General features: G+C 36.3%; 1 protein-coding gene across 1 annotated transcript; it reads left to right on the top strand.

Annotated features, from left to right (window-relative positions):
* The first annotated feature begins 1359 nt into the window (after positions 1-1359).
* Positions 1360-17558, top strand: LOC129748216 (protein croquemort-like). The gene is made up of 6 exons (XM_055742731.1): positions 1360-1572; positions 15285-15508; positions 15568-15873; positions 15940-16742; positions 16801-16891; positions 17016-17558. Exons 2-6 carry the CDS (start codon positions 15386-15388, stop codon positions 17154-17156), a joined length of 1464 nt encoding a protein of 487 aa, XP_055598706.1. The 5' UTR covers positions 1360-1572; positions 15285-15385; the 3' UTR covers positions 17157-17558.
* Positions 17559-18171: the final 613 nt, after the last annotated feature.

The following is an 18171-nucleotide window of genomic DNA, read 5'->3' as shown; positions in this document are numbered from 1 at the left end:
TGTTGTTTGAGAGAGAAAAAAAACGCTTTTGAAAAATTGAAATCAACAATTTTTAGAAACTTACAACTTTTTCTGACATCGTTCATTCAACAACTTGGTTGAAGACTGCGAAACGATTTGATTGATGGTTTTAAATTTTCTTTCAAATTTCAGCATTTAAAAAAAAAACTTTAATAACCCTTTTCCACAGAAGTTCAAATTACTTGCGGTCTTCGGAAAATTGATCATTGTTTTGAACCCTTCATTTGTAAAATATTTATAATGTTCTAGAGCTTTGCCAAAAAGGTGCACAAATTTGTTCAGTGAAATTTTAAACCTATTTTCAAAATATATCCTGGAAATAAAAGCTGATAGAAAAAAAAAAACTTAATGAAAATTTGGGATCAGCGTCCCAAAATTAGTCGAAATTAGACCTTGGAAAAATTAAAATTTTGTTGCCTTTTGTTATTGTTTTTTTAATTCATGTAAAGTATGAAACTATGAAGGTGGCAGTAGTGTTGTTGCGCCATGACCAATTCGTTTCAAAGAGCGCCGCAAGAGAGACGCTTGAAAACGTTCTACGAAACACTCTGAGAGAACGAAAAAACATCAATTCTCAACCCTCCATGGAACATACGAGGATTTGAATGGTTCAGAAAAGTAAAATGTTTAATATGTTTAATAAAAAAAAAAAAACACTAGTTGAAAATAACAATATATCAAAGTTAGTGGATCGAAGTGGAAGTGGATCGAATCAGGCCTTTTCAATATTTTTTTCAACTCAATATCATCTTCATATCCGCAGCAAATTGAAATCTCCAAAACCGGCAGTTATCACCGGATTTTCAACATGTGGGGTACATTAATCAGTTCGGTTACTTTTTTTTTATGAAGATGGGACGCATTTATGGAAAGTGGCAATGTCTATGCAACAAAAAAGTTTCACTGAACAATCTAGATATATACATTATTTACTGGTTTTCAGTAGGTATTACCCAATATAGCAATAATTTACGAAGCAACCGAAATATGATAACTAATAAGCCCTTTTTATTAAAGAGCATTCGCTAGTATTTTACCGAATGTTCGATATTTTTTCGAACAACCGGTGAAAGAAACTGAATAACTGATGATATTTACGAACAACTGGTAATTATCACCGAACACACTGTGAACGTTCGGTAAATAACAAGTCGGTAAATTGAATCACCGAATTCTCAGGGTATCACGGTTATTATGTGCCAAAACCTGTTGTTCCTAATTTGATTGGAGCACCATAAGCACCATAAGCGTTGAATATTTTATGATTTCCAGCGACATCAAACGTGAACCAGTCTTACGAACACTATGTACAAGACAAGGCGTATACGCAAAACCTTCAGTCAGGCGGTATTGCTCGCGTCTGATGTAGGTTCTTGTGCCTCGAACAGACGTCGCGTATTTCAGAGCAGAGCAGAGGTTTTTGTTGTGTTGTGTTGTGTATATTGCCCAATCACCCCTGGCCAGGGATTGCATGCAGCTGCACTCGAGATTGATATTTGGGACCACCTTCGACCGATGTCGAAATCTGTACGCTAAGCTGTTAATTAAAAGGTAAATGTTTTCCTCTCGTTACGCTTCTTTGTACACAAAAATGTAGGTAGTGATAATCCATTCGATAGAATGATTCGGAAAGTGAATCATCGAATTGAAACTTCAGTGAACAACAATTACGCACAAAGAATAAATGCAACAGCGAAGTGATAATGACTCTAACTTGTAATACACTTGGTGTATTCAATGCAGTTCTATAGCTATACATAGTGAAGAACAACTTTCTCGTGTAGATCCATCTGCTACTATCATTATTGAAGGCAAACTTGATAAGAATCATGTCTCAAGCCTTGATTTAATCCGCAATCAAAAAAACAATGTGATAATGCATTGGGTGCACTTATTATTCGTACAATTTCAAATTGTTTTCTGAGTCATTTCGAAATCCTGATCTGATGGAACGTACAAACCGAATAACTATCATCGGAAATCATCATCGATATTGTACCAGAAGCATTCGTTTCGTGCCAGTAGATACGTGTGCCTCCTACTCTCAAGGTCGTCTTGGCTAGCCACTCGATAGCCATCAAAAATACGATATAATTGGATAAGTGCGAGCTTGGGAACGTTCGAAATTGCAGTGTTCCTTCGTTCGATACTCGAATAGATATCGATAAAGGAATAGGTCGAATAAATTGGCTTGGAGTTGAAAATTCGTGGAGACTAAGTTTTTACATATTTTGTTAATTTGCTTTTTGAGGCTAGATTCTATAAAAAAGGGCGTTGCTGCTAGCCATTTATTGTTATGTTGCAGTGATGCGAAACCAAAAAAGCTGGCAAACATTTTTGAAGTGATTGAGAAAGTGTTGAGATTGCCTAGAAATTTTAAAAATCAACACTTGAATTGAAATTAGAATGACTAATAGAATCGCGGATGTACTTTTGATTCCAAATTTTTTTTATCTTAATTTTTAATTCTTAAATCTTAAGAAAAAATATATAGCGGCACAGTGATTTTAAAACCAGGAAACCTCATTAATTGGTTGAAATAAGGAATGGTAATACCGAGCGTATTTCCTAAAACCGGTATTCGGTATGGGGATTTTTTTTATTATCTGACAATTTGCGCCGGGGGTCTTCAGATCTTCTTCAAAATTTAAAATTTGGTTCATTTTTACGACTTAGAAACACATGTATTTTTTCAGATTTCCAACAATTTTATTTTTCGAGTTAGCTTCGGTTAGATTTTTTTTTGTAAATAAAAAATAACCATATTTCAAAGCTACATAACTCGGTTATTTTTTTAACGGAAATTATAAAATAGCATATAAAAAAAAGTAAAATATAGTTAATCACTTAATTTTACTTTTAAAGCTAGAACGCCTGGGAGTATCTGAGAGATTTTGTGCGCGGATCAGAAGCTATTCAACAAATATTTTTTTTTTCTTTTTTTTTTTTTTTTTTTATGCGGCAGCTTTATGAGAAATCACACGGCCCTTTTGAGGCCAAAATTTCTCACCGCGGGGGAAAGCTGGGTAAATGAAATGGGTAGGATTTGGAGGAGACCGCAATACACCGGGCGAATTAGGAATGTGTCCCACTTAAACTCCGGTTGCTCTCTGACAAGTCAAACCCTGGCGAACCAGGACTGGGCTTGCCAATGAGCCGTATTACGAGCGAGGGTATTTTATATCAGTTGTATAGTGTGTAAATGTGTAACATTGTGTCGAGTGAAGTCTTTGTAGGGTTGTGGATTGTTGGCCCAGTCAGTAGTATTCTGTCATATGAAGTGAGCAACAAATAGTAGCCTTTGTAAGGCTGAGTGATGTTGTCACAGTGAGTAGTATTGTGTCATTTGAAGTGAGCAACAAATAGTAGCCTTTATAGGGCTGAGGTTTGATGTCACATTGAGTTATATTGTGTCATGTGAAGTGAGCAATAAATAGTAGACTTTGTAAGGCTGAGTGATCTTGTCACAGTGAGTAGTATTGTGTCATGTGAAGTAAGCAACAAATAGTAGCCTTTGTAAGGCTGAGTTTTGTTGTCACAGTGAGTAGTATAACGTTATGTGAAGTGAGCAACAAATAGTAGCCTTTGTAAGGCTGAGTTTTGTTGTCACAGTGAGTAAGTATTATGTCATATGAAGTGAGCAACAAATAGTAGCCTTTATATGCCTAAGTTTTGTTGTCACATTGAGTAATATTGGGTCATGTGTAGTGAGCAACAAATAGTAGCCTTTGTAAGGCTGATTTTTGTTGTCACAGTGAGTAGTATTATGTCATGTGAAATGAGCGACAAATAGTAGCCTTTGTCAGGCTGAGTGATGTTGTCACAGTGAGTAGTATTGTGTCATTTGAAGTGAGCAACAAATAGTAGTCTTTATAGGGCTGAGGTTTGATGTCACATTGAGTTATATTGTGTCATATGAAGTAAGCAATAAATAGTAGACTTTGTAAGGCTGAGTGATCTTGTCACAGTGAGTAGTATTGTGTCATGTGAAGTGAGCAACAAATAGTAGCCTTTGTAAGGCTGAGTTTTGTTGTCACAGTGAGTAGTATTATTTCATGTGAAGTGAGCAACAAATAGTAACTTTTGTAAGGCTGAGTGATGTTGTCACAGTGAGTAGTATTGTGTCATGTGAAGTGAGCAACAAAAAGTATTCTTTATAGGGCTGCGGTTTGTTGTCACATTGAGTGATATTGTGTCACGTGAAGTGAGCTACAAATAGTAGCCTTTGTAAGGTTGAGTGATGTTGTCACAGTGAATAATATTGTGTCATGTGAAGTGAGCAACAAATAGTAGCCTTTATAGGGCTGAGGTTTGTTGTCACATTGAGTAATATTGTGTCATGTGAAGTGAGCAACAAATAGTAGCCTTTGTAAGGCTGAGTTTTGTTGTCACAGTGAGTAGTATTATGTCATGTGAAGTGAGCAACAAATAGTAGCCTTTGTAAGGCTGAGTGATGTTGACACGGTGAGAAGTATTGTGTCATGTGAAGTGAACAACAAATAGCAGCCTTTATATGCCTAAGTTTTGTTGTCACATTGAGTAATATTGTGTCATGTGAAGTGAGCAACAAATAGTAGCCTTTGTAAGGCTGAGTGTTGTTGTCACAGTGAGTAAGTAGTATTGTGTTACGTGAAGTGAGCAACAAATAGTAGCCTTTGTAAGGCTGAGTGTTGTTGTCACAGAGAGTAGTATTGTGTCATGTGAAGTGAGCAACAAATAGTAGCCTTTGTAGGGCTGAGGTTTGTTGTCACATTGAGTAATATTGTGTCATGTGAGCTACAAATAGTAGCCTTTGTAAGGCTGAGTGTTGTTGTCACAGTGAGCAAGTAGTATTGTGTTACGTGAAGTGAGTAACAAATAGTAGCCTTTGTAAGGCTGAGTTTTGTTGTCACAGTGAGTAGTATTGTGTCATGTGAAGTGAGCAACAAATAGTAGCCTTTGTAGGGCTCAGGTTTGTTGTCACGGTGTGTAGTGTTTTGTGTAAATAACCCATCCCAATTCCCGGTCAAACAATCATTACTGATCGGACCTTTAACTGATTGGTTGAACGTTTGTGAAAAGCCCTGGGGCCAGCACCGTAATACCCGGCTTCACCTCAGTTTTAGTGATCGGGTGGTGCTCCTAAGTATCGCAAAATGGTGATATTTTTGCAAAGGAATAATACTTAGGCGACAAGGCATACCCAATTATATCCAAGTGATATAATTGAGCCTTCAACCATGCCCAGGGTAGAACGCCTGGGAGTATCTGAGAGATTTTGTGCGCGGATCAGAAGCTATTCAACAAATATTGCTGATAAAATCAGAACATCTGAATCTTCAGATTTCATTCCGACTTCAGGAGTACCACAAAGAAGTAATTTGGGCCCTTTATTGTTCACCCTGTTTTGCAATGATATTAACATGCTGCTTTTTGGATGCGGAGTACTTATGTACGCGGACGATTTGAAAATTTTTCTGAACGTTAACAGTTTGGCAGATTGTCAGAAACTACAGCAATTCCTCGATACAGTAGTGAACTGGTGTGCTGTCAACCTACAGGCCTTAAGCGTTTCTAAGTGCTGTACCGTAACATTTGGACGCAAGAAACTTCAATTTTTATAAGACTATAATATCCAGGGCGAACTTAACGTGTTAATCAAATAAAGGACCGTGGCGTTGTTTTGGATAGTCATATGACATTCAAGGAACACTACTGTGCTACACTTGAAAAGGCCAACGAATTCTGGGGTTTGTCATACGTCTGAGTAAAGAATTTACAGATCCTGTTTGTTTACGAGCTCTATATTGCTGCCTGGTTCGTTCAATATTAGAATCACAGCATTTAAAACAAGTTGGTAATATTTTGCAGGCTTAAAATGTAACAGATTCTTCAAAACAAGAGTGACGCGTATTAGCCACATGGGGCGTTATATGAACTTTTCCCCTACGCTATGGACATAAGGCAAGAAAGAATTTTATGAACTTACCAACTCCTAAAAATATAAAAATTCATACAAGGTTTTGATACCTTTTGATGTAATTTTTTGACTTTAAAAAATTATTCGTAAAGAAGCTCGAAACAAAAACTAGGATGGTTTTTGTATCTTATTCAAATCGGTATCGAATTTTGAATACGGCGAATGCGCCAAGACCTTTGTTTTGAGAAAAACGCATTCCAAGTTTCAGAAAAAAAATCAATTTCCTATTTAGCTGCGTACAATCATTTTCCTAAATAAGTCGCTAAAATGCTTTCAAATTGATTTAATTTCATCACCCGATCGATAAATATAGCTTTTCCGTATTAATTACTTTAAAAAAATAATAAATATAACTGTGGGCCCTTTTACCACAGACTGGTGCTCTCATTTTGTTCATTCGCCAAATTGGAGCGCCCTTTTGAATTGCAGAATGACTGTTCGCCTTTTGAATCACTCATTAAAGAAGCAATATTAAAGCAAATTTCGGCTTGAAAGCGGGTCCAAATGATCACATTAAAACATTAGCACATTCAACGATCTTATAAATACTGATCTGTGCATCTCCTCGTCCTGGAAAACAAATTTCAAAAACTTCAATGCCTTTTTTCTATCTCGAAATAACTATTGGCCTTTTTGTTCGCGACGAAATTTTGAGGGGAAATGGGCGAATGAACTGTGGGATTACACACTCATAAAAAAAGCTATTCGCCTTATTTAAAAAATTAAATTTAACTTCACTAAAATAAGAAAAATTAAAAGAAGAAGTAAAACGAATTAAAGCTTTTATGAATATACAGGTTCCGGCAATTGAAGTGCTACATTGGAATTAACAAATAATTTGATCAAAACAAAAACTTTTCATTTCAAATTTAATACGATTTACATCAAAACAGATCATATTTTCAAAATCCATTGGCGCCTTTCGATTTTTTGTTCTTGAGCTTAACCACTCGCTGCAGAAGCTCGAGGCACATATTCTAAAAAGATCGCAGGTGGTTTTTGTGGTATTTTTATCCTAGGACTCAACTAGATGGCGCTTCAGAACTTCCAACCCGTCATGTTTTGTGGAGTAGACTTCGAGTTTCTGTATACGCTAGATAGCCAAATCCGTAGGGTTCAGGTCTGGCGAACTCCCCGACCACTCCGTACTCGAAATTAACCCTCAAAAAAAAATCTCACACAAAAAATGGGACCTCTTTCCTTGGTAAGCCAATGTGAAGTTCTGCTGAAAAACCACCAACCAAAACCAAAATTGGGACGTGTCCACAGTTCGAGGACATGCCATAGAACTATTTTCGATACGTAAATTGCTTGATCTACACCTCTTCAGGGTGTTCGGTTGATCTCCACCAGGAAAGTACAGGCGATTCCGATCCAGACCTTTAATAAGACAGATTTATGTCGTCTTGTGGCCTTTAATACGTTTGCATAGGTTCGTGATTTTTCTGGCAACCAAAATCTGTAGTTCTGTTTTTTCACGAACCGCTGAACGGCGATGAATTCATCGGCAGAAAACACGATATTCTCCAAATTTTTCATGCGCAGACCGCGTAAGCTGCGCCTTCGCCCTTTCTACCCGCTCTTGCTTCTGTTCAAACGAGAGGTCGTGAAATCTTAGGATCTTGTAAGGCTGGGCCAAAAGATCATCTTCCAAGATCCGACGGCGATGTTGATCCGGTGTATTGAAATCTATCGTCAATTTAGTATTACTACGCCAAGAAATTCTCTCAGGGTGCATCTATATGGTAGGTGATCTTGACCATGGTAGGTGTGGCCACTGTAGCTTGACGATCCCCACCATACTATACTTGGGTACTTCTGATCTCCAGGTATCTTCCAAGTGCGAGCCAAAATAAAAAATAATTTATACACTTATTGGACAACTCACGAAATATGTCTTTCTGACGTTTCACAGCCTGGAACTAGGCAATCAAAGCACTACGTTAAGGTTCGAGGACTATTTTTACAAAAAAACATTAACAAACATATCCTCTGACACCTTAAACATAATGTTAACAAGGAGACGAGGTGTTATCTAACTCGGTTTTGTATACTTCGTATTAATCATTCCTAAAGTTTTGTAGCAGTTCAATTGCCGGATCCTGTATCATAATGGTAAGAAGGTGGAATAAGAGAGTGTTTTTGTATGCCCCCATCATGTTTGTAAATTTGCTCTAATTAACATCTTTACCCTTCATTTCATGTTTTTTTTTTTTATTTTTCCTTAAAAATCATTTTTTACAGTTGGAAATAATGAGTACATCAAGAAAGAAAAATTAAAAAAAAGCACGATTTTTCGCTTTTCCATACATTAAATGTTGCAAATTTGTTACTTTATGAAACGAAGGGTTAAGAGAGAATTGAAGATCTCAAAACAGATTGATGAACTGCTTTCATAATATGGCAACCCAAATTTTTGTTTTATTCCATAAAATTATAAAACACAAAGATTTTTATCACACTTCAGCTTTGTCGTATAAAAGTTACCTATGTTTCCAGCGTTTAAAAAAAACGAAAAATTTGCCAGAAAAACAGAAGTTTTCACTAAAACATAAATATGCGCATTTAGCACGCACGTTTTGAGGTTCGGTAATTTAGACAACAATTATAATAAAATTGTTGCCTGGAAAATATAACTTAAAAATTACTCCAATGTATAGAAAACTACAATTAATAGAATATTTCCAACCAAAAAGCGCACGGCACGCATCATTATTTCGTGCAATTCGCTTGACTCTCTGCCTAAATAACCTCCCACCGTAGAACTCGGAGAGCAAACAAACACGTTCTGCTGGACGCGTTCTGCTTGTGGTTCTAGACATTCATGAATGATTTTACGTTTATAATTTTCATATTTTTGTGAAAGCTCACAGCGTAAATTATTGCACCTCATTAGAATGTAAATTAAATTCCCTTTCCAACGGATATAGTTTTAATTGCTTCAAACGGTGAGAAAGCACTGAAAATCCGGGTGCAACCTAGCGCTGAACTAAAAAAGAGATGAAATTTCAATATGTAAAAAAATCGCATGAAGTAACAGTCCTACAACTATGCGCATAAAGTAGGGTAGGTGTTCCTAATTTGGCATGTGTACCTAATGTTAACATACCGTTCGATTTTGACTGATTTTGGCGTTATTCTTCAAATATCACAATTATAAAAAAAATGATAATGTTACGGATCATGTGAACTTTCATTTTACAAACAAATTAGTTTTCTAACCCACAGGATTTTTCGTAAAATCCGGATTGTTTCAAAGTATGTCCAAATTGAATGGAATTGTTAGCAAAATTCTTAAAAAACACCTGTTTAGAAATGGAAGATAAAAACTGAATTTGTCAACCGATTTTTATGAAATTTTTTGTCGGATTGTTTTTTATCATGATTTAAGTAATACGTATGTTAGAACCATGTTTTTTCGTGGAAAAACTTAAAAAAATCATACGTCCACAATTAGGAACACTATTTTCAATGTGTTCCTAATTATGGACATAGTCAAATTTTTCCAAACTATATCAAAGTCATATAATGTATTTGAAATAAATTTGATAGACTGAATTTTGTTTTAACTTAATTTTCGAAGATTTGTCAAAATAAGCTGTTTTGAGCTAGTAAAACATGATTCTTTTGTACTTCAGTGCATCTCAAAGCTAAAAATGTTGAAAAAATATTTTCGCCTGGTTGTAAAGAACGCACCCTTCGCGACAGAGAAAGAAACCATCAAGTTACAGAGAGCTTCTCAACGAGAACAGAATCGAAAGGAAATATAAAAAAAAAATCTCAATAAAATACGTTGTATACCGTCATCTGGGGCATCATGCAACACTTTTCAACTTGAATGGCTTCTAAAAATCTAATGTTCACAGATAATCCTACCGTTTGTACAACAAAAATTTTAAGGTTAATGGGACATCAAATTAACGTAGTCAAAAAATACTTGGTTCCACCAGTTATTTTTAAATTTACAAAACATGCGAATTTCACCCTACTAAGAACAAGGGGTAAGTTGCAAAAACCTTTGTTTTTAATGAAAATCAAAAAAAAAAGTTTCTATAGTTATAGTTTTTGACATATTTGTCTGCACAATCTGCAATTATTTTTTATTTTGTTAGAATTAAAGTTCATATTTTTCTGTCGAAGATTGTGTTTAAAGAAAGCATAAGGGTGCTGTATACATTTAGGGATAAAAAATACTACACAAAATTTTACATCATATTCTAGCATATGGAAACAAGATTTTAACTGTGAATAATTGATTTGAATGTTGATGCATTTTAGCCCATACTGGTAACGGAGTTTAAAAAATATTGATTTTCAAATATTAAATGATTGTCCGAAAAATATTCATATACCAACAGTGTTGATGTAGGATAATGAAATCAATATAAAGTTTGTAGGTTATATCATTAAGCCAATCCGTCACATTGTGTAAAGTTTTTTACGGCATCAAAAATTGTAAAAATTTTGATTTTTCAAATTTTCTATGAGAATCAAAACCAAAAATCAAAACTATCTCACGATGTGAGAAACTAAAGCATCATCGTTTTGTTATCATTTTATTACATTATATTAAAATAAAAGTTAAATAATTGTTGTGGTACACAAATGTTGCATCGAACTGTGCTGTTGCATGATGCTCTGTTTGACTGTTCTTATTTGTATCCATTATAATGAATTTTCTACTTTTTGAAATATAATAAATGTATCCATTGGAGAAGTAAAAGTTTGAATTTCAATAAGCTCAACATCCACTACTTTCTTCAGCGTAAAGGAATATTGTGTAGGATTTAAATAGTCCTTATTTCTTTATTCATATTCCAAAAACGTTGTAAAATTTATAAGAAGGTAAGTTTTGAGATTTTTCTCATAAAAGTATTAAAAAAATAGACCCATATGCAAAATCAGGAACAAATAGTGTAATATTGGGTACGCAGATAAATTTTTCCTCATATGTTAACATTAGGAACACCCATATGTTAACATTAGGAACAATTAGTGCCAAATTAGGAACATCGGCACACTTCATAAAACATGATATTTTTCGTAAATTAAGGCTTGAAATGATAATTTCAATCCAAAACAGAGTTCAGAAAAAAATTTTGGAACTTAGCTACCAAAAAATTGTATATCTAAGTATTACTGATTCGGCGTAATAATATCAAATCTAAAAACCTCTGACAAAATATAGCGAAATTAGGCTCACTTACCCTAGTCAACTTTGAAAAATTGTAGTAAATTCATTTTTCGTAGCATCGAAAGTCTAAATACAACAAAATGTTAGAATTAAATTTTGAAGTCATATTTTTTTTTAAACTTTACCACCCCTCAAACAGTCGAATGAAAAGTAGGTTTTTCAAACCACTTTTTTAACTTTGTGTGACCCTTTCATTAAAAAAAATTAAAAAAATATTTCTTGACTTCATTATGTAGACCATAGCTTAAGCTTCCATATGCATAAGATAGATATTTTTTTGAGTATGTAATGCATGAGCTGCAATAATTTTTCTGAGGCATGTTTTTTCGGATTTTTTTTTCTTTCCCGCTGAATAACGGGAAAACTAGTAGCTCTAGCTGTATATAATGTTCCAAACATATTTTACTGACATTACAAGGTTTCTAGTGATATAAGTTTAGTTGTAACAGGTTAGATATGAAAAGAGTTTTAACGACTTTAGCTTGGAGTGTCAAACTGACACTCCTAAGTCTGATAAGGGTAACGAAACCTTGTGCGGATTAGGGTTAATGTAGGGTTGCCATCCGTCCCGCAAAAGCGGGACATGTCCTGCTTTTTTATTGAATGTACCGCCGTCCCGCTTTATCCTTAAAATGTCCCGCTTTTTTTTTAAGGAAAACTTTAAAAAACTCACAGACTAACACTGTAAAAAATCAAACTTTATCCTTTTTTTTATTAGGTCTGATTTCTCAAAATAAGCAACATTACACAAAAAAAAATCGAATAGGTCATTTTTCTTAAAATAAGCATACATTTTTTAGAGTTTACATAATGCAATACTATAAAGCCCTGAAGTTACAATAACCTACCTACCTAAGGGTCCAGCGCCGATTGACCGGCGCATAGGGCTGAGATAAAAGATCTCCACTGCTGGCGATCCGGAGCCAGCATCTTCACTTGCTGCCAGCCAAGGTTCTCGTCAACTGTGCGGATTTCAGCGGCTAGACTTCGCCGCCACGAGTTTTTGGGCCTGCCTCTTCTTCGATGCCCATCTGGATTCCAGTCAAGCGCCTCTCTGCAAATCTCGTTTTCATCTCTTCGCAGCGTGTGCCCAATCCATCTCCACTTACGTTCCCGAATCTCGATTTCTAGCGCCTTTTGATGACACCGGCGATGAAGTTCAACGTTTGAGATCCAGTTGCCAGGCCACCAAGCGCGGATGATGTTCCGCAGGCAGCGATTCACAAAAACTTGCAGTTTTCGCGTCGTCACCGCATATGTGCACCAAGTTTCACACCCGTACAGCAATACGGATTTGACGTTTGAGTTGAAGATTCGGATCTTAGTTCGTAGAGAGATCTGGCGCGACCGCCAGATGTTTCGGAGACTCGCAAACGCAAATCGGGCTTTTCTGATCCGGGTTTCGATGTCCTTCTTGGTACCACCATCAGGCGTAATCTGACTACCAAGATACTGGAAGCACTCCACTGTCTCAACCTGTTGTCCAGCTAACACGAAATTGGAACGATTTTCTGTATTGATTTCCATCGACTTGGTCTTTCCGACATTGATTTTGAGACCTGCTGCCTTGGAGCTTTCGGTGAGGTCGTCGAGTTTGCTCTGCATGTCTTGTTGTGTTTGGGCGAGCAAAACAATATCGTCTGCCAGGTCAAGGTCGTTCAGTTGCTCCATGGTTGAAGGATTCCACGGCAATCCTCGGTTTGGTCTACAGTCAATCGATCCAGTCAAGATCTCATCCATTACGATGAGAAAAAGCAGCGGTGACAAAATACATCCTTGTCTCACTCCAGCAGTTACCGGGATTGGTTCTGACAAGACACCGTCGCGCAAGACCTTGCACGAAAATGCCTCGTACTGTGCTTCGATGAGATGGACTAGTTTCTCTGGGACCCCTCGACGTCTAAGAGCAGCCCAGATGTTTTCGTGGTTCAGTCGGTCAAATGCTTTTTCGAAATCAACGAACACCAGCAGAAGAGAGTCCTGGAACTCGTTGATTTGTTCCAGTATTATTCGTAGCGTTGTGATGTGGTCCACACATGATCGTCCGGATCGGAATCCAGCTTGTTGCCGTCGGAGTGTAGCGTCGATTTTCTCCTGGATCCTGTTCAGGATCACTTTGCAGAGTACTTAAAGGGTTGTACAGATCAAAGTTATGCCACGCCAGTTACCGCACTCTGTTAGGTCTCTTTTCTTTGGGACCTTTACGAGGATACCCTGCATCCAGTCGGCCGGGAATGTTGCAGTATCCCAGATGTCAGCGAAAAGACGGTGCAACATTTGTGCTGACAAGGCAGGGTCGGCTTTGAGCATTTCAGCAGGAATGCAATCGATTCCAGGTGCTTTGTTGGATTTCATGTCCTTGAAGTTACAATAAGATTCGGATCAATTAACCATTCTTAGAGCACGTCCAACCAATGAAATAACTTTAGTATAATGAAACTAATGCTTAAGTTGCTTCTAAATGATTATAAAAGTTAATTTTCCGACAGAATCTAAGTTCAATTGCCTTTTACACTTCATTTTTTTAATTAGTCAAGTATACGATGATGGAAATTTTCTTGAGTTTAAAATTTTTGAAACAAATTTGAAATATATTTGTTAATACACAAAGGTTTTTTACACGATATTAAATTCGCCGTTTACATGTAGGACTTGAAATATTTCTCTCAAATAACGTGTTAATCAAGGTTGCTGAAATCAAAGATAAATCTTAAATTTCAAAGAATTTTGCACAAAATTGCATACGTTTTTTTTAAATTAATTTTTTTACGTCGTTATACATTTTGAATTTTTAAGTAAGAAAATATGATAAGATTAGTAATTTTCTTTGATTTTCTCTAATAAAATGTAAAAAAGACGCAAATTGACATGACTTTTGAATGAAATTATAAAAAAACCGTTCCAAAAAAAACCGAATTTTTGAATAAAATCTTAGAAAGTCAGTTTTTTCATCGTCAAAACACAGAATTTTTTTGAAACCCTGGTGTTAATTTGCGAGAACCGTGGAAAATGACCGTGTATATGCAAAATCAATCACTGTTAAGATATTCTTAGTGTACTTTCTTTAAATAACCTTGACTGATGGTATACGCATTAGTATGGCAATTCAATTAAGCTTTATTTAAAAGTTTCTTAAATGTCCCGCTTTTTTCTGCTGTGTCCCGCTTTTTTGTCGTGAAATGTCCCGCTTTTTTCTGAAAGTATCTGGCAAGCCTAGGTTAATGAGTCGAACATATAAGCGCATCATTAACAGTGATGAATAACCACCTTTTAAAAAGTCTCGTGTTTCTTTTTCACCGAAATTTGGCATGAGATCTCGTACTAGGCCTGGGATCAATTATAGCCTGAAGCGCATAAAATTTCACAGGTTTTGAATTCCCCATACAAATTTGGGGCAGTCTAATGCACAATTTTCCCGTATGTTTGGATAACGTGCCGCTATTAAGCCTGTCACTTTTCTGAATGATTACTCAAAAATTATTAATCAAACATAATGTGTTATAATTAACCGCAATAGATTGAAATTCAAATATTTTGATATCCAGTGTGTCAAAGTATAAATATTGGTATGTTTGTAAAGCTTTTTAAAATTTTATCTGACTGTGGTTTTTTTTATCAACAAAAAAACCATCACTACTTAAAAATTACGCAAAGTACGTTAATTACGTCAATTAATAATTGAAAATTAACGATGATGAAGATTCATCAAAGTGAAACAAAGCGTATCAAACCCCTCCAGAGCAAGTTAAACAGTTTTGATACGTGTGACATTTGTTAGAACCATTGTATTTGATATCACTAGTGCGAATTTGATGCCAGATGAAATGCCATAGTTTTGTTCGACAAAACGCCACAAACGCTCGTTATCGAACTGTGACACAGAAAAGCTTTGCGTGCACTGATTCATTATTTCTGAGTTGATAAATTTATTCTTGTTTTGTTCGCCATAGGTAGTTGACTTTCATTCGTTCTTATCTAGTTGTATTAGAGGCTCTGGAACGGAGTTTTTTTTTATCTTTTTAGCAACTTTTGCTATAGGTTAACGAACATATGTAGTCATATTTGAACAGCAGAATTATCAAACATTTCTCTTTTCTGGTTTTATTGCAGACATGATTCAAGGAAGGTGACTGTAACAATTTGTTCCTTAAGACGCTTCGAAACCATCCAGAATTAATCAATAGTAGCTTTGAAAAGTACAAAACATCACAATGTGTTCATGTTCCGATATGCAGAAGCGATTCGTCGCTTTCGGTTGCTCGGCATTTCTGATACTGTTCGCCGTTATACTGGGGACACTTTGGCCGACAATGTCTTCCAAGATGTTGAAAGAAGTAGGTTCCCGTTGTCATTGAAAGATTCGAAAAATAATACCTTGTTTTCTTGATTTCAGAAATTGGTGATTAAAAATGGGTCAGTCAACTATCAAAACTGGATTCGAACACCGATTCCGATGTATCTGGAAATTTATCTGTTCAACTGGACCAACCCAGACGATTTACATCTGTACCCAACGGTGAAGCCTCACTTTCAGGAACTGGGACCGTATGTGTTCCGGGAAGTTCATGAACGCACAAAACTAATCTGGAACAGCAATAACACAGTAACATTCAATCAGAGGCGCTTTTGGAACTTCGAACCGGATCGATCAAACGGATCGCTGAATGATACCGTGACGAATTTGAACGTTGTTTCACTGGTGGGTAATTGATTACATTGAAGATTGATACATCATCTAATGATATGTTTGCTATCATTTGTATAGAACACAGCTTACTTTCTGAGAGATGCAGGTAAAGTGGAGAAGTTTGCAGCTGACTTCGTTCTGGAACTGGACGGTTCCCTTATGTGGCGAGATAAGAAAGTCAGTGACTTGTTATTCGATGGATTCGACGATACCCTGTTGGACGTGTTGAAAACACTGAACCAGTCGGTGAAAGTTCCGTTTGATAAATTTGGATGGTTTGTTGAGCGTAACATGAGTGAAACTTATGATGGAGTATTTACAATGAAAACAGGAGAAGATTCACTCGAGAATACTGGGGAAATTACGCTCTGGAATGGTGCGAGTAGCACCGGAATGTATCGCGGCGAATGCGGTCTTGTTCACGGAACAAGTGGGGAATTGTGGCCGGTTAGCTACACTAACAAAACGAACGTAACAATTTTTGCGTCTGACGTATGTCGATCGTTGAACTTGAAATACGCAGAACAGATAGTTGTACATGATCTGGAAGGTACGAAATATGTCGGTGACGACAGTTTGTTCGATAACGGAGTAAAATATCCGGAAGCGGAATGTTGGTGCAATTCTGCACCGGAAAAGTGCCATGACTTGAAACCTGGCGTATTCAACGCTTCGGCCTGTAAATTTGGATCCCCAACGTTTGTGTCGTTTCCTCATTTCTACCTCGCCGATCCGAGCTATATCAATTCTATCGAGGGAATGAAGCCCAACAAAACCAAACACGAATTTTACGTGGGTATTGAACCACACACTGGAATTCCTCTAGATGTACGGGCTCGATTGCAAATCAATATGCAATTGCAACCAGTCAAAGGTTTTAAGTAAGTCGGGATTATTTTCTTTCAAGTTACCTACTCGAAATAACAATTTTTTTTCTAGAATGTATGAAAAAGTTCCTCCGTTAATGGTCCCAATGCTTTGGTTCACACAGAGAGCAACTCTAACTCCCGAGCTAGCCGATCAAGCTAAGGTAAACGAAAAAAGAATTGGGAATGAAAGCTTGGAGCTATATTCTCACTACTCACTTAATTGAATAAATATTTGGGTGAAAATGAAAGCTATAGAGTCCTCAAACCACAATTGATTTGTTTCAGTTGGCACTGATGCTGCCGGGTCTCGGAATCTACATTGCCATCTTTTTCGGAACCATCGGAATCATCATGGTCGGAGTGTTCTCGTACGTCAGCATCCGCAAATGGACCAATCAGGTACCGTACGAGGAACTGCTGCGGTGAAACTCAATCGAATGTGCCCGGGAAGCGGAGTGGGAAGATCACGCATAGAGCATATGTATGTGTCTTTCCTAATTGCGGATTCCGGTCAAATATGCTGTAACAAGAACCACACCATTAGGGGTTCAATGTGCCTTATGGGGACATTTTTATGATTCCAAATCAATAAAACGGTGATGCTTTTATTATAGAAAAAAATTCCAAAGCGAAAGGGGCATGGGCTTTCTTTTTAGTTTATAATAGGCGAGAAGCAATAAAAAAATCACAAGTGAAGTAGCTTTAATGATCAATGATTTTATTTTTGTAGTAGCAATCAGATAATCAGTTAAAAATTTGAGTGCCAAACGACTGCAACACAAATGTGTATATAATCTGTACAGAAAATATAGTCAAATGAAATTTGAATGCCCGTTTTGTTTTTAAATATAAAAAGAACGTCCCTGTTGAAATATATGTAGGGGTCGGGTGAGGCGAACACCCTAAGATAGAATCGCAATAGAAAATCAGATGAGGTACAGTAAGGTAAGTTTGAACGGTTTTTCGTATAGTTCAACTTTAAAAAATCATTTAAAAAAACAGCAGTGGGTTAATTTTGATAAAATTACGTTCAATGTGATGCAGAACATGTTGTTTACAAATGCTGAAGAGATGAGCTATAGACGCAAAGCGAAAAAAGTTATCTCGTAAATTGTTATGGACTGCTGGTGTCTTCACTTACCCCGCCTTATGGGATAAGTGGGACGGTATATTTTCCCTTTGATTTCTTAGGAAATTTTCAACAAATTTGTGTTTTCTTGGTTAAATACATTACTTTATTGCTCGAACCGTCCAAAATTTTGAAAAAAGTTCATTATACTATTAGTAAAGCATCTTTCAATGATTATTGTGTGTAATTTATGTTGCAATACACGAGATCCGATTTTATCAAAAATATATACTTATTTCAGAACAAACAAGAACTTTTCCCAACTTTTCATGATCCGTATGCTAATTAAGCTTAATTGTATCGGATGAAGGA

The sequence above is a fragment of the Uranotaenia lowii genome, chromosome 2 (genome assembly GCF_029784155.1).
Source record: "Uranotaenia lowii strain MFRU-FL chromosome 2, ASM2978415v1, whole genome shotgun sequence".
Classification (NCBI taxonomy): Eukaryota; Metazoa; Arthropoda; class Insecta; order Diptera; family Culicidae; genus Uranotaenia; species Uranotaenia lowii.
The sequence above is the reverse complement of the archived record's forward strand: the minus strand, read 5'-3'. Positions and strand labels throughout refer to the sequence as shown.